The following is a 20,173-nucleotide window of genomic DNA, read 5'->3' as shown; positions in this document are numbered from 1 at the left end:
ATATATATATATATAAACTTAATTTTTTAACATAAAAATAGATAAATAAAAATTTAATGAAAATATACATTATAATTCCTAAATAAGGATCTTAAGGTCAAAAGAATTGGAATAATTTATCACAATAAAGATTTAAATATTATATATTTTAAGATAATCAAATATATCTTCATCTTTTATGTTTTTAGCATAATCAATTTAAAAAATTATCTCTATTTTTTACTTATATCCAAATTATATATAAATTTATATTAAAATTTTATAATTTTTTATAATATAAATTTAATATGTACAAAAAATACTATATTTTAGCCATAGATACTAAATTTGGTTTAAATGAAGCTAAATCTAATTTAAATAATGTTAAGATTAAATATCTTCTTGTTATGTAAGATGAAGAAATAAACACAAATTGACTATTTTATTTTAAAGATTAATATAGAATAATATATTATACTATTTTTATAAATAAATATATTAATATAACCATTTATAAGCACAAAGAAACTAAAGAATCTTAAATCAACATATAATTGAATATAATGTGTTGACAAGATGATATCAATAATACCTTCAATTATATTTCTATATATACTAGCTAACAAAAAAGCCATGTAGGAGTTTTTTAATATTATTTTTGATAAATTTATTTATTTATTTTAATTGTAATATTTTTTATTATATTTTACATATTGTATCTTATTATCTTATTTGTTTTGTTTTGTTTTAAATAAATCTTCTTATTCATACATATGTTGTATTCTTAATGTTTTTAAGAATAATTAAAATGTAATTGACCAACAAGTCAAATATTGAGTGTCTAATTTGTTCTTGTATTATTATGTTTATTTCTTCTTCTAATAAATTAGATATTTTTTATTTTTATTTTTTATGTTATATGTATATATGTATATATGTATATATATTTTCTATGCATTGTTTCAAATTGGATCAGTTCAAATTGTGGTAGTAAGGTAAATATTTTGTAGAAACTGAACAATAATCCACAAAGATTGTAAATTTAGTCTGTAAAATACAAATCAAGGCATATTGAAGATGTTCTGTTATTTACATGAGATTCAAATCACAAATACTGAATTACAATCTGAAGATGGAAGTTGATTAAATTATTTATTTTATTTATTTTATTTATTTATTATGTTTTTCTATTATAGTAAATTAAATTATAGTAAAATGAAAAGAGAAAAAAATAACAAACCAAGACTCTTTTCACGAAATAAACTTGGATTTCCCACAAAAGTTAGTGACAATAGCCAAGAGTCAGGAAAAGGAATAATCACTATCGGCTAGAAAAAAGATCTAATCGTGAATTGATTAAAATCAACTCTCATGAAGGAGATTATTATTATTATTATTATCCACAAAATACTCAAACAGTAGAAATAAAATTGTGGGCTTGGTCAAATCATGTCAATAAATGGGTTTGAGCAGCGACGGAACATTCGAGGAACCAGACACCCACAGCAAACGACGGTAATGGGAGGAGGTGGGGGCAATGAAGAGCCCTCCCTCTCTTGTGAAGGGAACAAGGGAATGCAATGCCGTGCCGTAAGGGGAAGGCACGGGAATAGGGTCGGCACGGTGATGGAAGGCGGCAGAGGAGGAAGCGCGAGGGAGGGAAGGAGGAGGTCGCAGGAGTGAGTGTGGCTGCAACGGGGTTTTCACACCCTCTCCCACTCTCACTCTCTCCTCTTTATCAAATGCCAGTAATTTTAGCAAAACACACACACACACATTATTACAAGAGGGAGTGAGACAGAGAGAGAGAGAGCCCGGTCTTCTTCTTCTTCTTCTTCTTCTTCTTCTGCATCATCCGAGCATCCTGTAAATTATTGGGGGGAGGAGGAGGAAGAAGGAAGTCCCGCTGCACATATCCATCCATCCCACTTCCATTCCATTGCCCCCCTTGAGGAGGAAGACGAGAAGGTTGCTTTGGGGCGTAGTTTGTTGTCAATCGGGTTCATCGCCCTCTCAGCTTCAGATCCGTGCGCGGAAATCGCTGTGAGGCGTCTTTGGTGGGAACCCTGACGACGTTTGGAAACCGGGGTTGTCTGTCACCTGAAGGAGGGTGCATTTGTCGGGTTGACGTTGTCTGTGCGCGTTCCGAAAGGGTTTGATGTAGGGAAGAATGATGATGGTGATGAGGTAGAAGGAAACATTCATGAGAGGGCTGGCATTGGTGCTGCTTTGGCAAGTTCAAGCTTGTTGATCGAGATCTGGACTCGTAACTTGGCACGATGCTGAAGTTTTTGAAAGGCGTGGTTGGGTCTGGGGGCGGGATCAAAGATCTGCCCTATAATATTGGGGAGCCATATTCCACAGCTTGGGGCGGATGGGCTCATTTCAGAGGCACTTCTAAGGTGGACTTTGTTTGCTCCTCTTTTACAGCTCGGAATATCGAGTTATTTTCTTGTAAATGGGATTCGGTCTTCTCATCTCAGTGCAGAAGTTCTCAAGTGAGAATAGGCGCTAGTACTTCTGTGCGAAATACTTGTCATTTAGTAGCTAGGGTTGGTCAGTCTTCGGAAGATGTTCTATGGCAAGATATTCTGAGTAGTTCAAGTTTCTGAGAGCATTTTCTGCGTGCAGGATGACAACTCTCCGGTTTCCATTTTTTCGTATACTGGCAGTAATGCCCAAGATGCCCGGCTGGCTGCCGCTCGAAATGGAGCCAAACGACTCCGTGTTGTACGATTTCTGTCCTTTAACCTATTTGGGTCGTTCTGTAATCCGCGCTCATGCATTCTGAGAATGCACGCGACACGTTTAGTGGTGTGTCTTTGAGGATTTCAACAAGGTTTTGGATTGGGCAGGTGCGTCATCCGAACGTGCTGGCGTTCTTGCATTCCACTGAAGTGGAGAATATTGATGGGGGTGTTGCGAAACCAACAATTTATCTTGTAACAGAACCTGTCATGCCTCTATCCGAGAAAATCCAAGAGTTAGACTTGCAAGGCACGCAGAGGTACTCTTTGTTATTGAACCCGATGCTTAATGTGATCAAATCCTGATTCTTATGTGAATCCTTTTTGTCCTTTATGTCATGTTACGTTCTAGAATCTGCTTCCAACCTGAGACTTTTTATCAGTGTGGGAGATGAAGTAATGTTTTGGTGGTACGTCACTGTACAGTTCATTTCTGGGGTTGACACTGCCCGTAATCTGGGGCTTTTAGGTTTATGTCCCTTGATGTTCATGATAGTTCTATATAAGTTTGGTTACATGGAATGTCGGACTGAGTTTAGACACCTGCAGGAATGAGTATTATGCATGGGGACTAAATCAAATTGCAAGAGCAGTTAGCTTTCTCAATAACGACTGCAAACTGGTATAGGGTCTTTCTGCTGTGCTCCTTCATCTGCTTCGTCTTTTTCCCGATGCTCTATTTGTGGCATAGCTTCTGGCCATTAAGCGTTTCGTTGTGAGTCTGTGAATCTCTATCTTCCACATACTCTCTCATCTCTTCAAATGAATGCATCTCTAGCCTGCACTCTTTAAGTTAAACATGATTTTACTTCCTGATTGCAGGTGCACGGAAACGTCTGCTTGGCCTCTGTGGTTGTCACTGCTACGCTAGATTGGAAGCTCCATGGGCTCGATGTGTTGTCTGAGTTTGATGGTGCCAATCCAGCAGCTACTGGCCCCATGCTTGTGAGTTTTTATTATGTGTTCTCCTAATTATAGGATATTAGTTTTACACACACGCACACACACTCTCTCTCTCTCTCTCTCGCGCGCGCGCGCTTGCTGACGTTTTTTGACGGTTATTTAGAACAAAAATATTAATCCATTATGGATATTAATCCTCCAGTTTTTTTTTTTACAGCAATATGATTGGCTTGTCGGCACTCAGTTTAAATCATTGGAGCTGGCAAAAAGTGACTGGACTACTATACGTAAATCTCCTCCTTGGGCACTTGATTCATGGGGCTTGGGTAAGTCAACTGCCTCGTTGTAGTTGAATATATGGATGTGTCAATCTGAACTTATCTTGCAATATGCACTTACCTTGGTGGCATTTTTTGTCACTTGTAATGTCGATCGCTTGAGGATTGTGTTTTCCTGTGCAAAACATAGACATTTTGAGCCTTCCTATGTTGTATGTATATGCAGTGGAACTCTTGAGTTTAATTATTTGGTTTTCCGTCAACAGGATGTCTTATATACGAACTTTTTTCCTCTGCCAAGCTTGCGAAAACAGAAGACCTACGGAATACGTCTCAAATACCTAAGGTTATTTCGGGTATCCTTAGGCCGTGTAATGATTTCTTTTCTAACCACCAGCCACAATGTGTAGAGTGCATTTGATGCTTGTGCCTACGAAAGTTGGTATGAAATGTACTGAAAATATCTCGTCTGACACTTTTGTCGGCTTTAAATTTTGTAGACGTTGCTTCCAGACTATCAAAAGCTTCTGGCTTCTGCTCCTGTGAAAAGATTGAACTCAGCTAAATTATTAGAAAATAGTGGTGAGTCTACATTGTGTCCAATTGGCTCGTGCGTTTTCAGGGACTCAGTAACGTTATGCGTAGAAAAGCTTTTGTTCTGGTTTTTGAGTTGATTACTTGCTCTGAATATTACAAGCTAAATAGCATAGATCTCAATTGTGTAGACCTATGCTGCAGTACATTTGATTTTTTTGCGCATACTAGGTTGGGCAGATGGTAGAATACTTTTCTTTTCTAGGTTTTGTTGCCGATGAAAACTAGCAAAGAAAGTGACTGATGACTGTTATTGACTAGCAGAGTTTTTCCACAATAAGCTGGTGGAAACTATACAATTTATGGAAATTCTGAACTTAAAGGACAGTGTAGAGAAAGATGTCTTCTTTCGCAAGCTTCCTACACTCGCAGAGCAACTACCTCGACCTATTGTAACGAAAAAGGTTTCAATAATCTTCCTTCTCTTTTCCTTCTTTTATTTATTTATTATTACGAAAATTAATATATTTTGCTTCTGTTTTTTTGTTGTCGTTCTGTGAATAGCTTGCGAATTGTTTTTGACCTTCGCACCATCCATCCTTATCGCAGTTGCTACCTTTACTTTCATCCGCGCTGGAATTTGGTTCTGCTGCAGCACCTGCCTTGAACCCTTTGCTGAAGATAGGCTCATGGTTATCTCAAGATGAGTTCAACGTGAAGGTGGGTGTAATAGGTCAAGCTTGCAGTTTTAATCATTTGTCTTTTCAATGTTGTCGCCTAGTCGAATGGTTATGAAGGGCTGAACTTCTCGTACTTGATTATCTTAGTTTATTTAGCACATTGTTTTGGCTGTCAGGTTCTGCCGACTGTTATCAAGCTGTTTGCATCAACTGACAGAGCCATTCGAGTTGGGTTACTTCAGCATATCGACAGTTTTGGAGCCGGTTTGTCGACTCAAGTAGTTGATGAGCAGGTTCGTATACAGATAATTTCTTAAGACAATTCTGTGTTTATCAAAGGCTCCCCGCACCTGGAGCTTGAATGCAGCTATCATCACATCAATCAATCATTGTCTGAATGCAGATATTTTCTCATATAGCGACGGGCTTTGCCGACACATCTGCTTTTCTTAGAGAACTCACATTGAAGTCAATGCTTCTACTTGCTCCAAAGGTCCGTATACCTCCGTGTTTATAGAGGAGATTGCTAAAGATGCACAAGTTTCATCGAATTTTACTGACAGTATGCAAATTAATAGATGGCCCGACCTGTTAAACTTGCACGTCATTACTGTTGACAGGTGTTCGTATGTTTCATTCAGTTCGAGAACTATGCAGCGATTCTATATTCCTCTTTAGCATTTTGGCAATGCATTGATCTCACGTTGGTTTTCTTTTGCAGCTGAGTCAGCGTACTATTACGGGCTCACTTCTGAAGCACCTTTCGAAACTGCAGGTTGGTAGTGCACTGTTAGATGCTTATGTTACTCCTCTTTGGTGGATTGACTCATTGATTTAAGATATTTTCATTGGTTGACACTGAATCAAAGTATCTTTTCTTCAGGTAGATGAAGAACCAGCAATTCGAACTAATACCACAATCTTGCTGGGGAATATTGCTAGTCATCTCAATGATGCGGTAAGTACTTTTGCTGCTTTATTTCGTCGCAGTCATGTTGCTACATTGCTGCATACGATGGATTTTGTAGTGAACCATAATGTCATCAGGCGTTGAGTTAGTAGGCGTTTCTGTTGTGCAGACAAGGAAGAGGGTGTTAATCAATGCGTTTACTGTGCGAGCCTTACGAGATGGATTTGCTCCTGCTAGAGTAGCTGGTAAATTGCTGCCAACAGAGCAAACTTTGCGGTCCCTCAAAGCTCTATGGATCTGTTCTCGGAGTTTGTTAGACAAAAACTGCTTTCCTGTTGCTTACTTGGTCTAGCATGCATGCTGCAGTATAGAACTGCGCATGCGTTTTATATACTGCTGCGTAACTCACTTCGTATTACTATCCTCGAATGCTTCTAATGGTGACATTATAGATTTAGAGACGTAGTTTGCAATCATCGGTGATGTTTTATCTTTCTTGCAGGAATAATGGCTCTTATGGCCACTGCTGAGTATTATGATGCAACAGAAATTGCAACTCGTATTCTTCCACATCTTGTAGTTCTTACAGTTGATTCGGATAGGTACAGCTCTACTTTTGTAGATTTTCCCATCTGTGTCGATGCACTTGATCTTTTTTCGTTGGAGTGGCCTTGCCCTTTATTACCTTGTGTAAGGTGGAGCGTGACATGTAAATTGAGTTTTGGGAACGTTTTTACTTTCATGCTGACATATGGACTTTGTCCCGCTGAGTCCCTTATGCCGACCGATTCTGATCATTGATTTGATGTTTACAGTGATGTTCGAACAAGGGCATTTCAGGCAACTGAGCAGTTTGTACAATCTTTGAAAGATTATTATTCCAAGGTATACCACTACAGTTATACTTAAATGGTCACTGAGACTACTGTTTGAGTGCGTATTTGCCTAGTCGTATTTGCATGGCCCTAGCCTTCTCACTCAATGCACTCTATTCATTATCGTGTTTGGATATCCTTAGGTGTACTTTTTTCTTTTTTATTTTCTTGTCCCACTACCAAGAAAATTATGTATACTAATAATTCGTACATGGTCCAGCTGCAATCAGGAGATCCTACTGCTGTTGCTGCTCCAGCTGCAAATGTAGCTTCGGCCGGTAGCTTAGGCTTACTAGGGTATGGAATTTTCGAACCTAGGCAAGACTCTATATATGTGGAGTTCTTTGGAACATGTTGCTTCGTTTCTCCGATTACATTTCTGAATTTTCCTTTCTTTCTGCCTCTAGAACTTCGTGCTATTTCTGTGTAGTCACAGCATGAGGTTTGTTTTCTTCTTGTTGTGTCTTTGCTGGATTCCTCTTTTAAGATTGAATCTTGCATGCTTCTTTAATGATGTAATGCCGAGTTTCTTAATAAAGTTCAGGTTGCCATAGTTTTTTTGTAGAAGTTGATTGCTATGCTCTTGTAACAGGTGGGCAGTGGGCTCTTTGGCTTCCAAAAAGAGTAACGACCTTTCATCTGCCCCTGCTGAAATTACTTCTGGCTCCACCATCATGACAGGTATGCTTGAGTTCACTATTTTCTAATACTTTACAGGTGAATTTCAGAGACATAGCAAATCGTTTAAAGTGTGGCTGCCTGTTCTAAGAGTGTTGGCTCCGTGTCATGAAAGCTTGTATTAAACACTGAACACGAGAGTATTTTAGCTGCCAAACAATTTTTTCACGTCTTTCATTGCTGGCTTCAATGACGGAAACCTCACATCGATGTCTTTTTTCACAGCCTCAGCTTCTCAAACTGCAGCTCCTCCATCTATTGCCACGCATACGAGCGCTCAACCGCGATTTCACGTAGATGAGCCTGCCACTGCATCCCCGACATCAAACGATGGGTGGGGAGACGCTCAGGACCAGGCTTTTGGGAACGACGACGAAGATGAAAAGGATGGGTGGGGAGACATGGATTTACCTGCAGAACCAGCACTGGCTTTGTCGAGAATACGTGCAGCACAACAGAAGCCTGTCACAACACAGCCAAAGCCTGTTGCTACATCAACATCCTCTCCTGTGAAACACATTTCAAGACCTGGTGTGTTAAGTTTTATGCCTTCTCCTTGACTTTCAACGCTAAAATATCAAGGTTCGTGATACTTTTGTTTCATGTTTCTAATCATGACATCGTAATGCTATGTTGTAGCCATAGGAAGGGTTAAGGAAAGCAGTCCTAAAAGCTCGGATGGGTGGGGAGATGATGACGATCCATGGGCAGCTATCGCAGCACCTGCACCTTCGACAACAGCGCGTCCGTTGAATCCCACTGCATCCCGACCGAGTTCACTAGCTAACGGACCCAGACGTCAACCTCAACAAGCCCAACACGTATCGATTGATGGCGCGTCCAGTAGAGGTCGCGGCAGAGCAGCGCCCATGAAACTGGGCGCCTCTCGTATCCAGCGAACTTCGGATTAGCTCTTGGTTCCTTTTTCCTCCTGTCTATACATTCTGTAGGATGAGACAATTGTCTCTTGATTGCGGAATAAGGACTTCAACGTCTTCATTCTTACTTGCTATTCAGTTTCGCTTGTATATCGTTACAGCTTGTGACACTACTCAACTGCTTGCCCCTGAAAAACAGTTGTATGAAAAAGTGATTACTACTAATGTAAGCTTTCTCGCTATTTTACACTACATGTTTTTTGCGGTCAAGATCATATAGCGCATTTCTTGATTGAATCATCTTCCGGCTGCGCAGCAGCTCAACATGACGCTTTTGTAGGTGCGCTTTGATCCACCGGTTTGGATGTTCTGTATCAATTTGTCTTTCAGATTTATTTATTTCAATTGGAATTACTAGCATAGGCTTGAAAATCCTTGAGATGGTGCGTCAAATAGAAGTCTGCATGTGCAGAATATATCCTTGTATAAATCGTGAAACGGGGATTGCAACATCATGTTGCTTGACGAAAAGTTAACTTCGGAATGCAATGTGGTGGGATTGTCTACAGTTAAAAGATGAATGCTCATTGTTGATTATGTTAACTTGCGATGTTTCATGTCACTATATTCATGAATATTTTCACAATACTATTAATAGTTACTAATCAATTTAATATATATCTAGATATTTTAATGTATGCAGTTCTACACAAGGGTAGGATTTGTGATAATAAAATGATTATAAAGGACATATACACCGGCAATTGATATGTGCAGTGAACGACTCTAATTGTTTGATTTGCTAACTTTCTACAAGTGGAATGGACGAAAAAATACTACTCGTCCTCCCAGCGGGAGAAGACTAGTTTATACCTTCGTATTTGTAAATTAACATTGGAATTACCAGAAATGGGACCCTACTACGTTGGATTTGTATGTATCAATTTAAATTATGGTTGTAGATAGTTGAGACAGATTATGATTTTATTCTGTTTTGTAAAAGATTAGTAGTCTTAGATATCCAAGGAAGGTTTGAAAGCTGCATTAGCTCTCTAGTCCCGCAAGACAAAAGCTTTAGGCGGCCACTGCGAATGTTTGAGACACAAGCCTAGAATTCTTCATCACCGATCCCCACTTTCCCCCTTCTCGTTCTCCCCATTCAACCAGGTGTTCGCTCAGATCAGCGGGTTAACTATCATATGGGATGCGAAAGTATATTTCTGTCCCCGTATCAAGTCTGTTGAGCTTGACAAAAGTTTCTTGTCATCACCGCGAAACATACCTCGCACTTACCCTGCATAGCAACTCCCAAGCTCAGTTCGTCACCAGTTTCTCATTCACATGTTCTCAGTAGCAGAACTGGCTTATACTGGTATTTCGATCATCACTGCTCCGACACTCCCAATCGCATACATTGACAAACTGCCCCACCATTGATTCAGATTTAAAACCTCCCAATTAACGTAGCATTATTCCTAATGCCTTGACAAAACAACTATAATGCTCACCCTGCAACTAAACAGAGGCACCCTGGATTGAACCAATTGCCACCAGACTGGCAGAGGCTTAATCCCTACGAATGATAATTACACTCTGCCTTCACCTGACGAAAGATCAGGTAATACGAGTATAAATCACCTCTGCATCTTGTACAAGTTAAACATTCTACACCCCAGAGCCATCTAATCAATCAAGTCTTGGCACAACACGAAGTCGTTAACATGTAAAACCTGGTAATCTGAATTCTTCCCGACAGCTGCAACTATCACACTCACTAAACAAGAAAACGAAGTAAAAGCCTGGCAGTAGCATGGTCTGTCCCACAGAGTAATAGCAGCGACGCTGCTCCCTTGGGCAATGGAATATGCAACCTCATGTTCACTGAAAAGAGCCCTGCACGCGAAGGCACAAGGACATTATCGTCTGAACTAGTTGATCTTTGACGTTAGCAAAAGGACTCTACGGCCACATGTGCAAAAGCCGCTCCAAATTGCTGGAGTAGCACCCCGCCAAGCATACTACCCCCGTCATGTCTAGAGGTGGGACCACGCACTGAAATTCAGTCACTCAAAAATGTTCATTTGACCTTACGTGCTCGTCAAACACGCAGTTCATAAGAGGGTTTGGTTAGACAAATCAATTAGAAACGGATAAATACTCTAGCATCAAACAGATTGAATGGCAGCGTTATGGAAACCCAAAGAGCAGGCTTATTAAGTTAACATTGTCAGACACGATCGTCCCTTGATCACAACCTTAGAAATAAGCAACTAAACAACCAACCAAACCCCAACACCCAACAGGAATTTTCGCTTTCAGGCCTGCAACTTCTGGGACGATTATCTAGGCACGGTAAGTTAAATGCTGAACCTGAGAATCTATGCTTTCTAATTCTCAACAATTCCACGGGACAACACCTAGAAATTAATTTTGAGGTACACATTACCAGCCGAGACACCATCTTTACATAACGAAGCTCAAGGATCTACTCGTAGGTACAAGCGAGGCCATAACCTCAGTAGTCTCAGATATCCAAGGAAGGTTTGAAAGCTGCATTAGCTCTCTAGTCCCGCGAGACCAAAGCTTTAGGCGGCCACTGCGAATGTTTGAGAAACGAGCCTAGGATTCTTCGTCACTAACCCCCGCCTTCCCCCCCTCTCGGTCTCCCCATCCAACCAGGTGTTCGCTCAGATCAGCGGGTTAACTATCATATGGGATGCGAAAGTATATTTCTGTCCCCGTATCAAGTCTGTTGAGCTTGACGAAATTTTCTTGTCATCGCCGCGAAACACCCCTCGCACTTCACCTACATAGCAACTCCCAAGCTCAGTTCGTCACCAGTTTCTCAATCACATGTTCTCAGTAGCAGAACTGACTTATACTGGTATTTCGATCATCACTGCCTCGACACTCTACTCCCAAATCCGCCCCTAAAACAAACATCAATACATGTGGGGCCAATGATTGATTGTTAATCCAGACATGTGCGCCTGCCTAACTGCCCACTCGCCCAACCACTCTGGCAATCCACCATTCAACTTCCAGCGCATGGATACAGAGCACAGTGTTGTACACACGGGATTGCGCGACTTCGATTGCGAAGGACCACCGATTGTGGCTCAGCCTACCCAGACTACGAAGCAAGGATCGAACAGCTAAAACAGACAGTGCCACCTAAAACTATGTTTTATCAAAATCGCATACTTGCAAATCAATTCGAAAATACAACAACCTTACAACACCAGTCCGACCCCTAATACTACAATTCGACAATCAGTAGCATCCAGGTAAAGCTGAAGATGACCAAATGAGCAAGCCAACTGATCAATTCTGATTCGACATCCGGCACGGAAGCATATGTACGCGCAATTGAAAGGTGAGTTGCATCTTCGAGGCTGATGGGCCAGCAGAGCCCTAATTCTGAATGAAACCCTAGAAAGCAATGCTGGAATAATGCGAAGCGTGGTGGATGAATGACATCTCTGCCGTGGTCCCATAAGAATGACAGTCATTGGATGAATATCCCAGTACCGTCATCCTTCCAAATTCACGGGCTTGCAGCAAGTTATTACAGTCTGCTGCCCGCTCGTTGCCCCGACTTGGTCTGCCTCTTGCTTATGATTTTCCATTTATGCCCGGTTTTTCTTGCTTACACTTGGGGGGTGGGAGGTGAGAACTGTTAACAAATGATTTATTATTCATAAAATAAAAGTATTAATATCTTCTATTTAATTTTTATTATTTATTTTAATTTTATAAAGCCCAACTGCCGCTTCTAGTCCTCTCCATGCTCCTCAACAATTCACCATGTTGCGCTCTCTGCAAGTTGCTCAACTATAAACATAAAACAAAAAACAAAAACAAATCACTTGACTACAGAAGTTGACAACCATTCAAAATGTTATTAAAATTCATCTATTATGCTTGGCATAAATTGGCAAGCCAACAAATCTTACGTAATACATAAAGAACATGCAAATTTGAAGATGAAAAGTTAGTGCATTGCTCAAACCTAATTGATACTCACAACTGAGATGGCCCAATATTAAATCATTCACTGCTAACATGCTTGCCTTTCTTATCTTGTATAATACACAAATTGCATTTAATTTAAAATCAATGATACAACACAACTCCAGTATAGAGTTGAATTGGCAAAAACAGTATTTTGTGTTGCCCTTCTCATTCACATCTAATCAATGTCATGTTCACTTAGGAGGTAGTGTTGGTAATTTTAAGTTTTTAGAAGTGTTAGGGAAGTGGTATTGTACCTCTTGTTTGTAAATGTGGAAATACTGAAATGTCACAAAAATAGTGGAAAGTCACTAAGGTGCTGAAAGAATGGTAAATGGTCAAATTAGAATTGGAATAAGTGGAGTTAGTGTATCACCAATTGGCCCTTCAACCATTGTTTTTTCCATGATGGAGTTGACCCATCTCAATCAAAAATGTATCATGTATGCATGTTGTAAGTGTGCATCATTAGAGCCACTCCCAATATGAATTTTGTTATGTATTAAGATATATAATTGCACAAGAAAGGAGCTGTTTAGCTTACTAAACAATTCTTGATTTTAAGAACAACTTTCCTTGGCAACAGAAATCTTTATCATAGATCAACTCTAACATGAGAATATGATCAAAGGTATTGAAAAAAATTGATGTGTGAATGGTTGGGTATATTGAAATATTCTTGTTTGACTAAATGTTTTGTAATTTAGTGTAATCCCAATGGTCATTCAATATGGATTGCTGTTTACTAAATTATGTTTCTAGGTTGACAATTTTATTCATAGCATTAGGTTCAATCAACTGTCTTTACAAAATCTAATCACTACTAACATGTATAATAATATTTTTATTTACTTCTTCTGATTTACTGGTTTATAAAATGTTGACTTTTCACTTTGTATGATGTCATAGAACACAAATCAATATATTTGGGTGCAATCCTCTTAAAGAACATTAAAAATGTATATAGATGTAGCCAAAAATGTGACTTCACCATACTATCATCTCAAAGCCCTTCAGTTCACAATGCGAAGATGGTTCTAATGCAATAATTTATAATCTCTGTCTTATTAGTGTATTAATTTCAAACCTAAAACTACAAGGCTGAATTAAAATTGGTAGTTACTAGGATACAATACTACTGATGAAGACAATATATTCCATGAAAAAAAATGTTACAGAATTGTTGTTATTTCTTATCTTGTCTGAGCATGGACAATAAAATTGTTGACTATGCATTTACTACACTAAAAGTCAGTCAACAGCCCAAAGTCCACCATCTGGTTGAAAAGGTCAAAGGTCCAGTAGTTGTCGTTGATCAGAAAAGTACCAAAGGGGGGTCAAACAATTTACAGTATTTCATGAAAGAGTGGTCCGAAATGAATAACTGTCATAGAGCGCAGCCACTTGCTACTGCAGGCATCCAGCTCTACCGTCTTGCCCTACCTCCGCCAGAACCACCGGTTCTTTGAGTACCAGTAATTGCAGGTCCTGTTTGACCAGCAGTTGGTTCTTCAGGCAAGTTGGCTAGTTGACTGAGAGCGTTCACTACAATTAATCCAAAAGGGACTATGTACATCCACTGCACACAAAACAAATCAAATTGTCAGCACAAAACAGACTCAAAAACGTCAGGAAACTGCAACTTTCAAATAACCAACCATATGAAACATGCCTGAAAGAAAGTCCTTTTGAAATCTACAGATCAATGCTCACAAATTACACGACGTAACAATACAAAGTTACGTCAGACGGTATACCAGACCCAACGTGCATCAGGTTTTGAAATGCAACGATAGCTATACATGAAATTATGAAACATTGAAAACACGGTCGGATTGAAAAATATAACCATTGATGTAAATTATCATGCACTGACAGTGCATCAGACGGAAAAACTTACATATTTCTGCCAAAAAGTCTTTTCCTTTGTCCCCTCCTCTTCAGTAACTTTTTCGCCTGGTCGCTGTGTGGCTGACTCTTGAAACATAGGCACTAGCCTGCGACCACCAGGACTCCCTTAAAAAGTTGCTAGTTGCGCTCAAAATCATGTAAATAGGCAATTTAACCATCTCTACGTTGCTGACGTGCCATGTAACATGCAGATAAACACATGAACCAAAGGAAAAGACAGAGTAAACATTAAGTACCTTGGAGCTTGCTCGCTGCCCTTGTGAAAAATCAGTGGATCAGAGGCAAAGGTCCAGTCCTCTGGCTGCCAAGACCCATAACTCTAGGTTAAATCAAGACTGCGGATAAATATATGAGAAAATTGCACCAAAATTTCCTCTTCAGTACTTAGCTAATCGAAGCGTATCACAGTAATAAACACCCTTCTACATATATGCAAGGAGCAATGAGACTGTTTCAAATCAAGTCACTTTTGGTAGGTTTGAACAATTCTCTACGTCACAAGGTGACGCTTCTGGGCACAGAAGCTTTCAAAGCACCCGACTAGCTCCACAGTGTGATACAAAAACCGTAAGTTTGTTGAAAAGTAAAAAAGATGTGATCCGTAGCTCAGAAGCAAAAATAAAGAGACTGCTATCAGCACAGAATGACTTACCAGGACCAGAGGACGTGGGTAACTACAAGCGCCAACAGCGGAGTAGCTAACACCTATCAAATTGCCTCTGTCCTGTACGCAAGGCGCACGACATACTGTAAAATAAACTACTTGGTAGCTTCGCTCACCTCAGAATGGTTCTAGAGAACCTGAGGATGAAAATACAGGTGCACCAAAAACTAATGAAAGGATAACTTCTAACAAGAATCAAAATAAAATAGTGCATGCTATCAGTGTGGAAAGAATGGTCAGAGGGTAGCATACCAAGAAAAAGTCAAATCGCTCCTTCAATTTTGCAGCAGTCAAACAACGCTGCAAGGAGCAAAAGCGAAAATATCAGATGCTCTAGACAAAACCACTTTTTTTTCTTTACCAAGTACCATAAGCTATTTCAAGGATAGAACTCACGACAAAAAGAACCGTAAATCAACATAGGCGAGAGAAGCGTCCACAAAGAAATGATAAAATCATTGCCCACAGAAATAATTGAAAAGAGATGGTAAATTTTACTCACACCCTTCACTGAGGCCAAGACAAACTTGTGCCGGGGTTTGATCAAATCTGCGGGCAGCCGGATAGTGTAGAACCCATCATTTCTCACCAGTTCCTAAAATATCAGGAACCACCCAGCCGCTATTATAACATAATCTTGATAATTAATATTTATTTGAGTTTGTAAGAGATTATCCATTCGCATTATTAAACGAAAATGTTTGATGTGGAATGGTAAATTACACAAATACACGAACTTCAGAGACAAAACAGTGTAGCATCAAAATCACCTCAAATTGCCGCTTCTGCACTTTCGATAATTTGTTCCTTTCGAGTCGTAGCTTTTTTATTTCCTGCAGAAACCAAGAATACAGCAACTTCAGAAATAACACAAACAATTATAGTCACTAATTTTGGTTTCCGGTGAAATTTGCGCCACAAAACGAGTTTCGTCATGCGCAAGACATAAATACTATGTGCCCATCCCCTGGTCTTCCAAACTAGAAGATTAAAGGAACAATAAACAACTTATTCAATCAAATTTTTAGACCAAATAAGACTTCACATTCCACTACTTATACCACTGTCCTGAAAGCCCCGCACAACCACAACATTTTAAAACCTAAATCTGCACTTGGCACCCAGCAATTTTCAGGGTTCTGAAAGTTGAATACGTAATGGCTAATCACAGACAACGATCCACCTGTTTTTTCAAGAGGTTATGCCCCAGAACACCTCCAGCGAATCGCACTGAGAATACATAACAAGAATATATATATATATATATATATATATATACACACACACACACAGAGAAACGTTGAGACAAATGAATGAAGGTGGAAGCGAAAAAATTGCTCGCACTGCACCTGATGCCCCAGAGCCGTCGTTCTCAAAAGTGCTGAAAAAGTTCCAATCTGTTCAAACTTGCCATCACCAAGCGAGTGTTCGAGCGGAAACGTGATCTTCTTTGTTCCAGCAGTCGCTGCCGATGGGCGGACGATCTTCTCGCCATACTCGGTATACTCCGGCTCAACCTTTTCAACGATGTTGATCTTGGGCTTGACGATGGGTGCCGATTCTCCCACCAACCCCCATTCCTCGGCGTCTTCGGGGAGCTCGTCGGACTGGAAACCCGTGACGCCGAAGGAAGAGCATGCGATCGCAGCCAGCAACAGCACGGACAGAAGAAGACGCTCCACAGCCATGGCAACAGCGATGGCGATGGCGATTCTACACAACACGCATTCACAATGGTATCCTTCGCATCGAAGCCAAGACGGTGCTGAGACCACAAAACCCTAGACCCGTCCTTGCCGAATTTCGTCCGTTCATTCGTCCGCTCGACAGTTCGTTCGTTCGTTCGTCCCCCAATCCAAACTGATATCTCAATACCCTCACATTTGTACCATGTTTGAAAATGAGTATTTATTGAAGTAATGTGAACTCCTTCCCCTCTTTAACCGAAAAACTACAGCATACATTCAAATGCAAAGAAATTTCAACATTCGAATAGTTTTACATGTTATAAAATTGGGCGTTGGGGAAAGCACTATGGGAACCAGTAGAAAGGGAAACCCTAGAAAGGTTTTGAGTTGAAAAGGTTGATCGTATTCTGTGTCCCAATAGCATCAAAACAATTAGTCATAATCAATATTAGATATTCGGTTAATTCATTGTATTCATTAAAAGAAATTGATAGGAAATATTAATATTATTTAGTGAGTGTAGCCACATTTAGATTATTTAGAAAGTAAATAATTGATAATTAATTAAGTGAGTAGGTAAAATTTGTTCGTGACAATCAACTTATCAGATTCATAGAAAGTTCTAGAATATTGATCAGAATAAATTTCCCAGCTTTTAATTAACATTTTTTTACAAAATAATAATAATAATGATTGAATTATTTGAAGGTGACCAATAAATATCTATTGATACTATATCAACATAAATGTAGCTATTTTTATTTATTTTTAAATAACAATGCAAAATATACATATGTACATGTATGTGTTATGTTTGTGTGGAATCATTCATTTTTTATTCTGTGAAGCTGTAACTACCACTTATAATGGACACAAGAATAAAAGAAAAGAACGAATATATATATATATATATATATATATATTATACACACACACACACATATATATATATATATATATACATACATACAGTAGAAAAGAATATGATTGTGCACTGGACACAGAATCACACACATGAAGTATGGGATTCAACATTTAGTTATCACTTCACACTGGTTCACAGAATTGAATTAAGTTTAACTCAGAAAATCTGTAAATCCAAAAATTTCAAATACCAATAAGAGCAATAGAACTTTTCATTTAAAAATCCTATTCATGCAGGAAATGTAGATGTTTAAACATGACAAAAAACAACACATAATTCTCAGAAAAAAATACAACATGAATCAATATACATTCCTTGAAATATTTTTCATCCATCTTCAATAGGTCTCATCCATAACGTTGTACACAAATACGAGGAAATACCAAAGCCTTTCCCATCCCAAATGAATTATTTGCCACCACATCCATTATTTGTAATCAATATATCCCATACCCAATTTCAAGATTCTACAATACATTCCCACACAAGCTTTCCATTTGTCTTTGGTTTCATTTGATAGGGATTTGGACAAGGAGCCTTTCCATACAACCGGTGACGTGATAAAGGAAAATAGAAGTGATGAAAAAAGGGCTTGTTCTTCTGTACGCCGAAACCCACTGCAAGACCGTGTGGTCTTATTCCGTGGGCCCCATTCCCGAGGCCACCTGTAGCTTGATTGGCAGGGATGCAACTTGATAGGGCAAAAGTGCTCATTATTTTGCCCCACAAAGCCACTATCACAGCCTCTTTTGAAAGTGTTTTTAGAACAAACATTCGTTTGAATCTAATGTACAGGGTTGACTGTATACATCGCCGACTGCATCTTCAAGCACATTGCTACCCTCCATTTCTATTGGCAGAATGTTATTGCCAACAAAATTGAGTATAAATTACACATGTGATTAGGGTGGGCTTAACCAGGTTCTTGGTTTGTCAATCATGGTTGGAAGGAAACCTTATAAAATCCACAAACATACCAGCTTGATAGAATATATATATATATATATATATACACATATATGGAAATGTTAAATAGATCCACATTTTACTAAATAGACCTACTCTTGATGAAGAATATGGTAATCATGATTAATATGGTTGATTTTTCTCAGTTGTAGATCTAATGATAGATAAATTAATCCAATAATCATTGTTTTTTCATGATGGTTGGGATGGGTAGGTTGATTTACTAAAAACTTGGGTCTATTTATCATTCCTATGAATATAAAATAGTATTTATATTTCTCTTTAGGTGATAATTTTTATATGAAAATTAAAAATATAAATTAAATTTTCTTGAAACATGGTTCCTAAGGAAATGGTTTTAATAAAATAATAGAAATTCAAGTCTTCATAATTGGCATGGTTTCGCACTAACAAAAACAATGATATGCATACCATAGTTCTTAGTATTGGCAATACAACTTGCCACCTATTCAACATGTTTATTTAATTATTATAATTTTTTTATAATCAAATATTTTTTTAACTAATTTACACAATGCGAGCACTATTCACTTTTTTTTATTAAAAAAATAATAAAAAAACTAAATTAATATGTCAAGTGGATGGATATAGAAAAAATTGTCGAGGCACTAGTAATATATATATATATATATATATATATAATTTAAATTAATAAAAATAAGTATGTATGATACCAAAAACTAAGTTTGCTTTTGAAAAGAAAAAAATTGACAATGAATATATAAGTGTACCTATATATACATAAATGCATACATATATTCATGAGTATTACTTCAGTAATAAAAACATATATTTATTTATTATGAATAATAAATATATATTTTCCACATCAAGAATTCAAGCTTCCAAATCTTAAAGAAATACCATGAGTATAAGGATTAAATACTTTATTACTATTTTTAAGTATTGAATTATTTTCTAATTTAATTATTAAACCAATATATTTTATTTTAAATACATAAATACTATAATATTATAATTATTTTTAAGTTATTTTTTTTAAAATAAATAAAATCCATTAATTAATTAATATTGTGTGAATGTGTCACGGACACAGAAATATAGACTCGAGATCTAACAAGAAGTTCAAGAAGAACTAGCAAGAACTAGATTAATCAGATGAATACAAGAACAACAATAGAGAGGTGAGCTAGAGCTCCAAGAGATGTGTTGTCGAGACTGAAGAACTTTTCAGCCTCGATTCCAATATATACTCCTATTTAGGAAGCTTCTCAAGCAACTTCTACCAACTAAGAAGCTTTTAGAAGGTTCTAGAGACTTGCTTCTAGAAGATTCAAGAAACTTGTCTCTAGAAGGTTCTAAGGACTATGTCCCTAACATCTTCTACCAACTAAGAAGCTTCTAGAAGGTTCTAGAGATTTGTTTCTAGAAGGTTCTAGAAACTTGTGTCTAGAAGGTTTTAAGGACTATGTCTCTAATATTACCCCCTCCTTTAGCTTCGAGGTCTCTGAGAAGCAATGTTCTTGTTAATCAGTACCAAAGCATGAAAATGAAGATCTGT

The 20,173-nt window shown here is 38.2% G+C and overlaps 2 protein-coding genes and 2 non-coding genes across 4 annotated transcripts; 1 reads left to right on the top strand and 3 right to left on the bottom strand.

The window, feature by feature from the left end:
* Positions 1–1,688: 1,688 nt before the first annotated feature.
* On the top strand, positions 1,689–8,714 carry LOC112279992 (uncharacterized). Its single transcript, XM_024514867.3, has 21 exons — positions 1,689–2,381; positions 2,611–2,709; positions 2,835–2,986; positions 3,276–3,348; positions 3,549–3,671; positions 3,847–3,955; positions 4,174–4,253; positions 4,408–4,489; positions 4,766–4,905; positions 5,051–5,161; positions 5,298–5,414; positions 5,525–5,614; positions 5,843–5,896; positions 6,005–6,079; positions 6,201–6,276; positions 6,534–6,633; positions 6,847–6,916; positions 7,127–7,203; positions 7,499–7,587; positions 7,810–8,115; positions 8,224–8,714. The coding sequence occupies exons 1-21, from the start codon at positions 2,259–2,261 to the stop codon at positions 8,493–8,495; spliced, it is 2,418 nt and encodes an 805-aa protein (XP_024370635.1). The 5' UTR covers positions 1,689–2,258; the 3' UTR covers positions 8,496–8,714.
* Positions 8,715–9,471: 757 nt separating this feature from the next.
* On the bottom strand, positions 9,472–9,592 carry LOC112280724 (small nucleolar RNA SNORD14). Its single transcript, XR_002969387.1, has one exon. It is a non-coding gene; the product is annotated as a small nucleolar RNA SNORD14 (small nucleolar RNA).
* A 1,390-nt stretch (positions 9,593–10,982) lies between these two features.
* On the bottom strand, positions 10,983–11,103 carry LOC112280725 (small nucleolar RNA SNORD14). Its single transcript, XR_002969388.1, has one exon. It is a non-coding gene; the product is annotated as a small nucleolar RNA SNORD14 (small nucleolar RNA).
* Positions 11,104–13,612: 2,509 nt separating this feature from the next.
* Positions 13,613–16,784, bottom strand: LOC112279282 (uncharacterized). The gene is made up of 8 exons (XM_024513555.3): positions 16,401–16,784; positions 15,822–15,884; positions 15,554–15,646; positions 15,304–15,351; positions 15,040–15,111; positions 14,624–14,688; positions 14,377–14,473; positions 13,613–14,055 (listed from the first exon to the last, which is right to left on the bottom strand). Exons 1-8 carry the CDS (start codon positions 16,737–16,739, stop codon positions 13,903–13,905), a joined length of 930 nt encoding a protein of 309 aa, XP_024369323.1. The 5' UTR covers positions 16,740–16,784; the 3' UTR covers positions 13,613–13,902.
* Positions 16,785–20,173: the final 3,389 nt, after the last annotated feature.

This window comes from Physcomitrium patens, chromosome 3, assembly GCF_059467195.1.
Source record: "Physcomitrium patens ecotype Gransden chromosome 3, ASM5946719v1, whole genome shotgun sequence".
In the NCBI taxonomy this organism is placed as follows: domain Eukaryota; kingdom Viridiplantae; phylum Streptophyta; class Bryopsida; order Funariales; family Funariaceae; genus Physcomitrium; species Physcomitrium patens.
This window is presented reverse-complemented; position numbering and strand designations above follow the sequence as displayed.

Excerpts from the sequence above, each read along its gene's own strand:
- LOC112279992 (XM_024514867.3), top strand. The coding sequence starts at position 2,259 with ATGCTGAAGTTTTTGAAAGGCGTGGTTGGGTCTGGGGGCGGGATCAAA. Across the intron at positions 4,906-5,050 it reads GACCTATTGTAACGAAAAAG|TTGCTACCTTTACTTTCATC; the intron begins GTTTCAATAATC and ends TCCTTATCGCAG. Across the intron at positions 5,162-5,297 it reads AAGATGAGTTCAACGTGAAG|GTTCTGCCGACTGTTATCAA; the intron begins GTGGGTGTAATA and ends TTTGGCTGTCAG.
- LOC112279282 (XM_024513555.3), bottom strand. The coding sequence starts at position 16,739 with ATGGCTGTGGAGCGTCTTCTTCTGTCCGTGCTGTTGCTGGCTGCGATC. Across the intron at positions 15,885-16,400 it reads CGACGGCTCTGGGGCATCAG|GAAATAAAAAAGCTACGACT; the intron begins GTGCAGTGCGAG and ends TGGTTTCTGCAG. Across the intron at positions 15,647-15,821 it reads TGCAGAAGCGGCAATTTGAG|GAACTGGTGAGAAATGATGG; the intron begins GTGATTTTGATG and ends CTGATATTTTAG.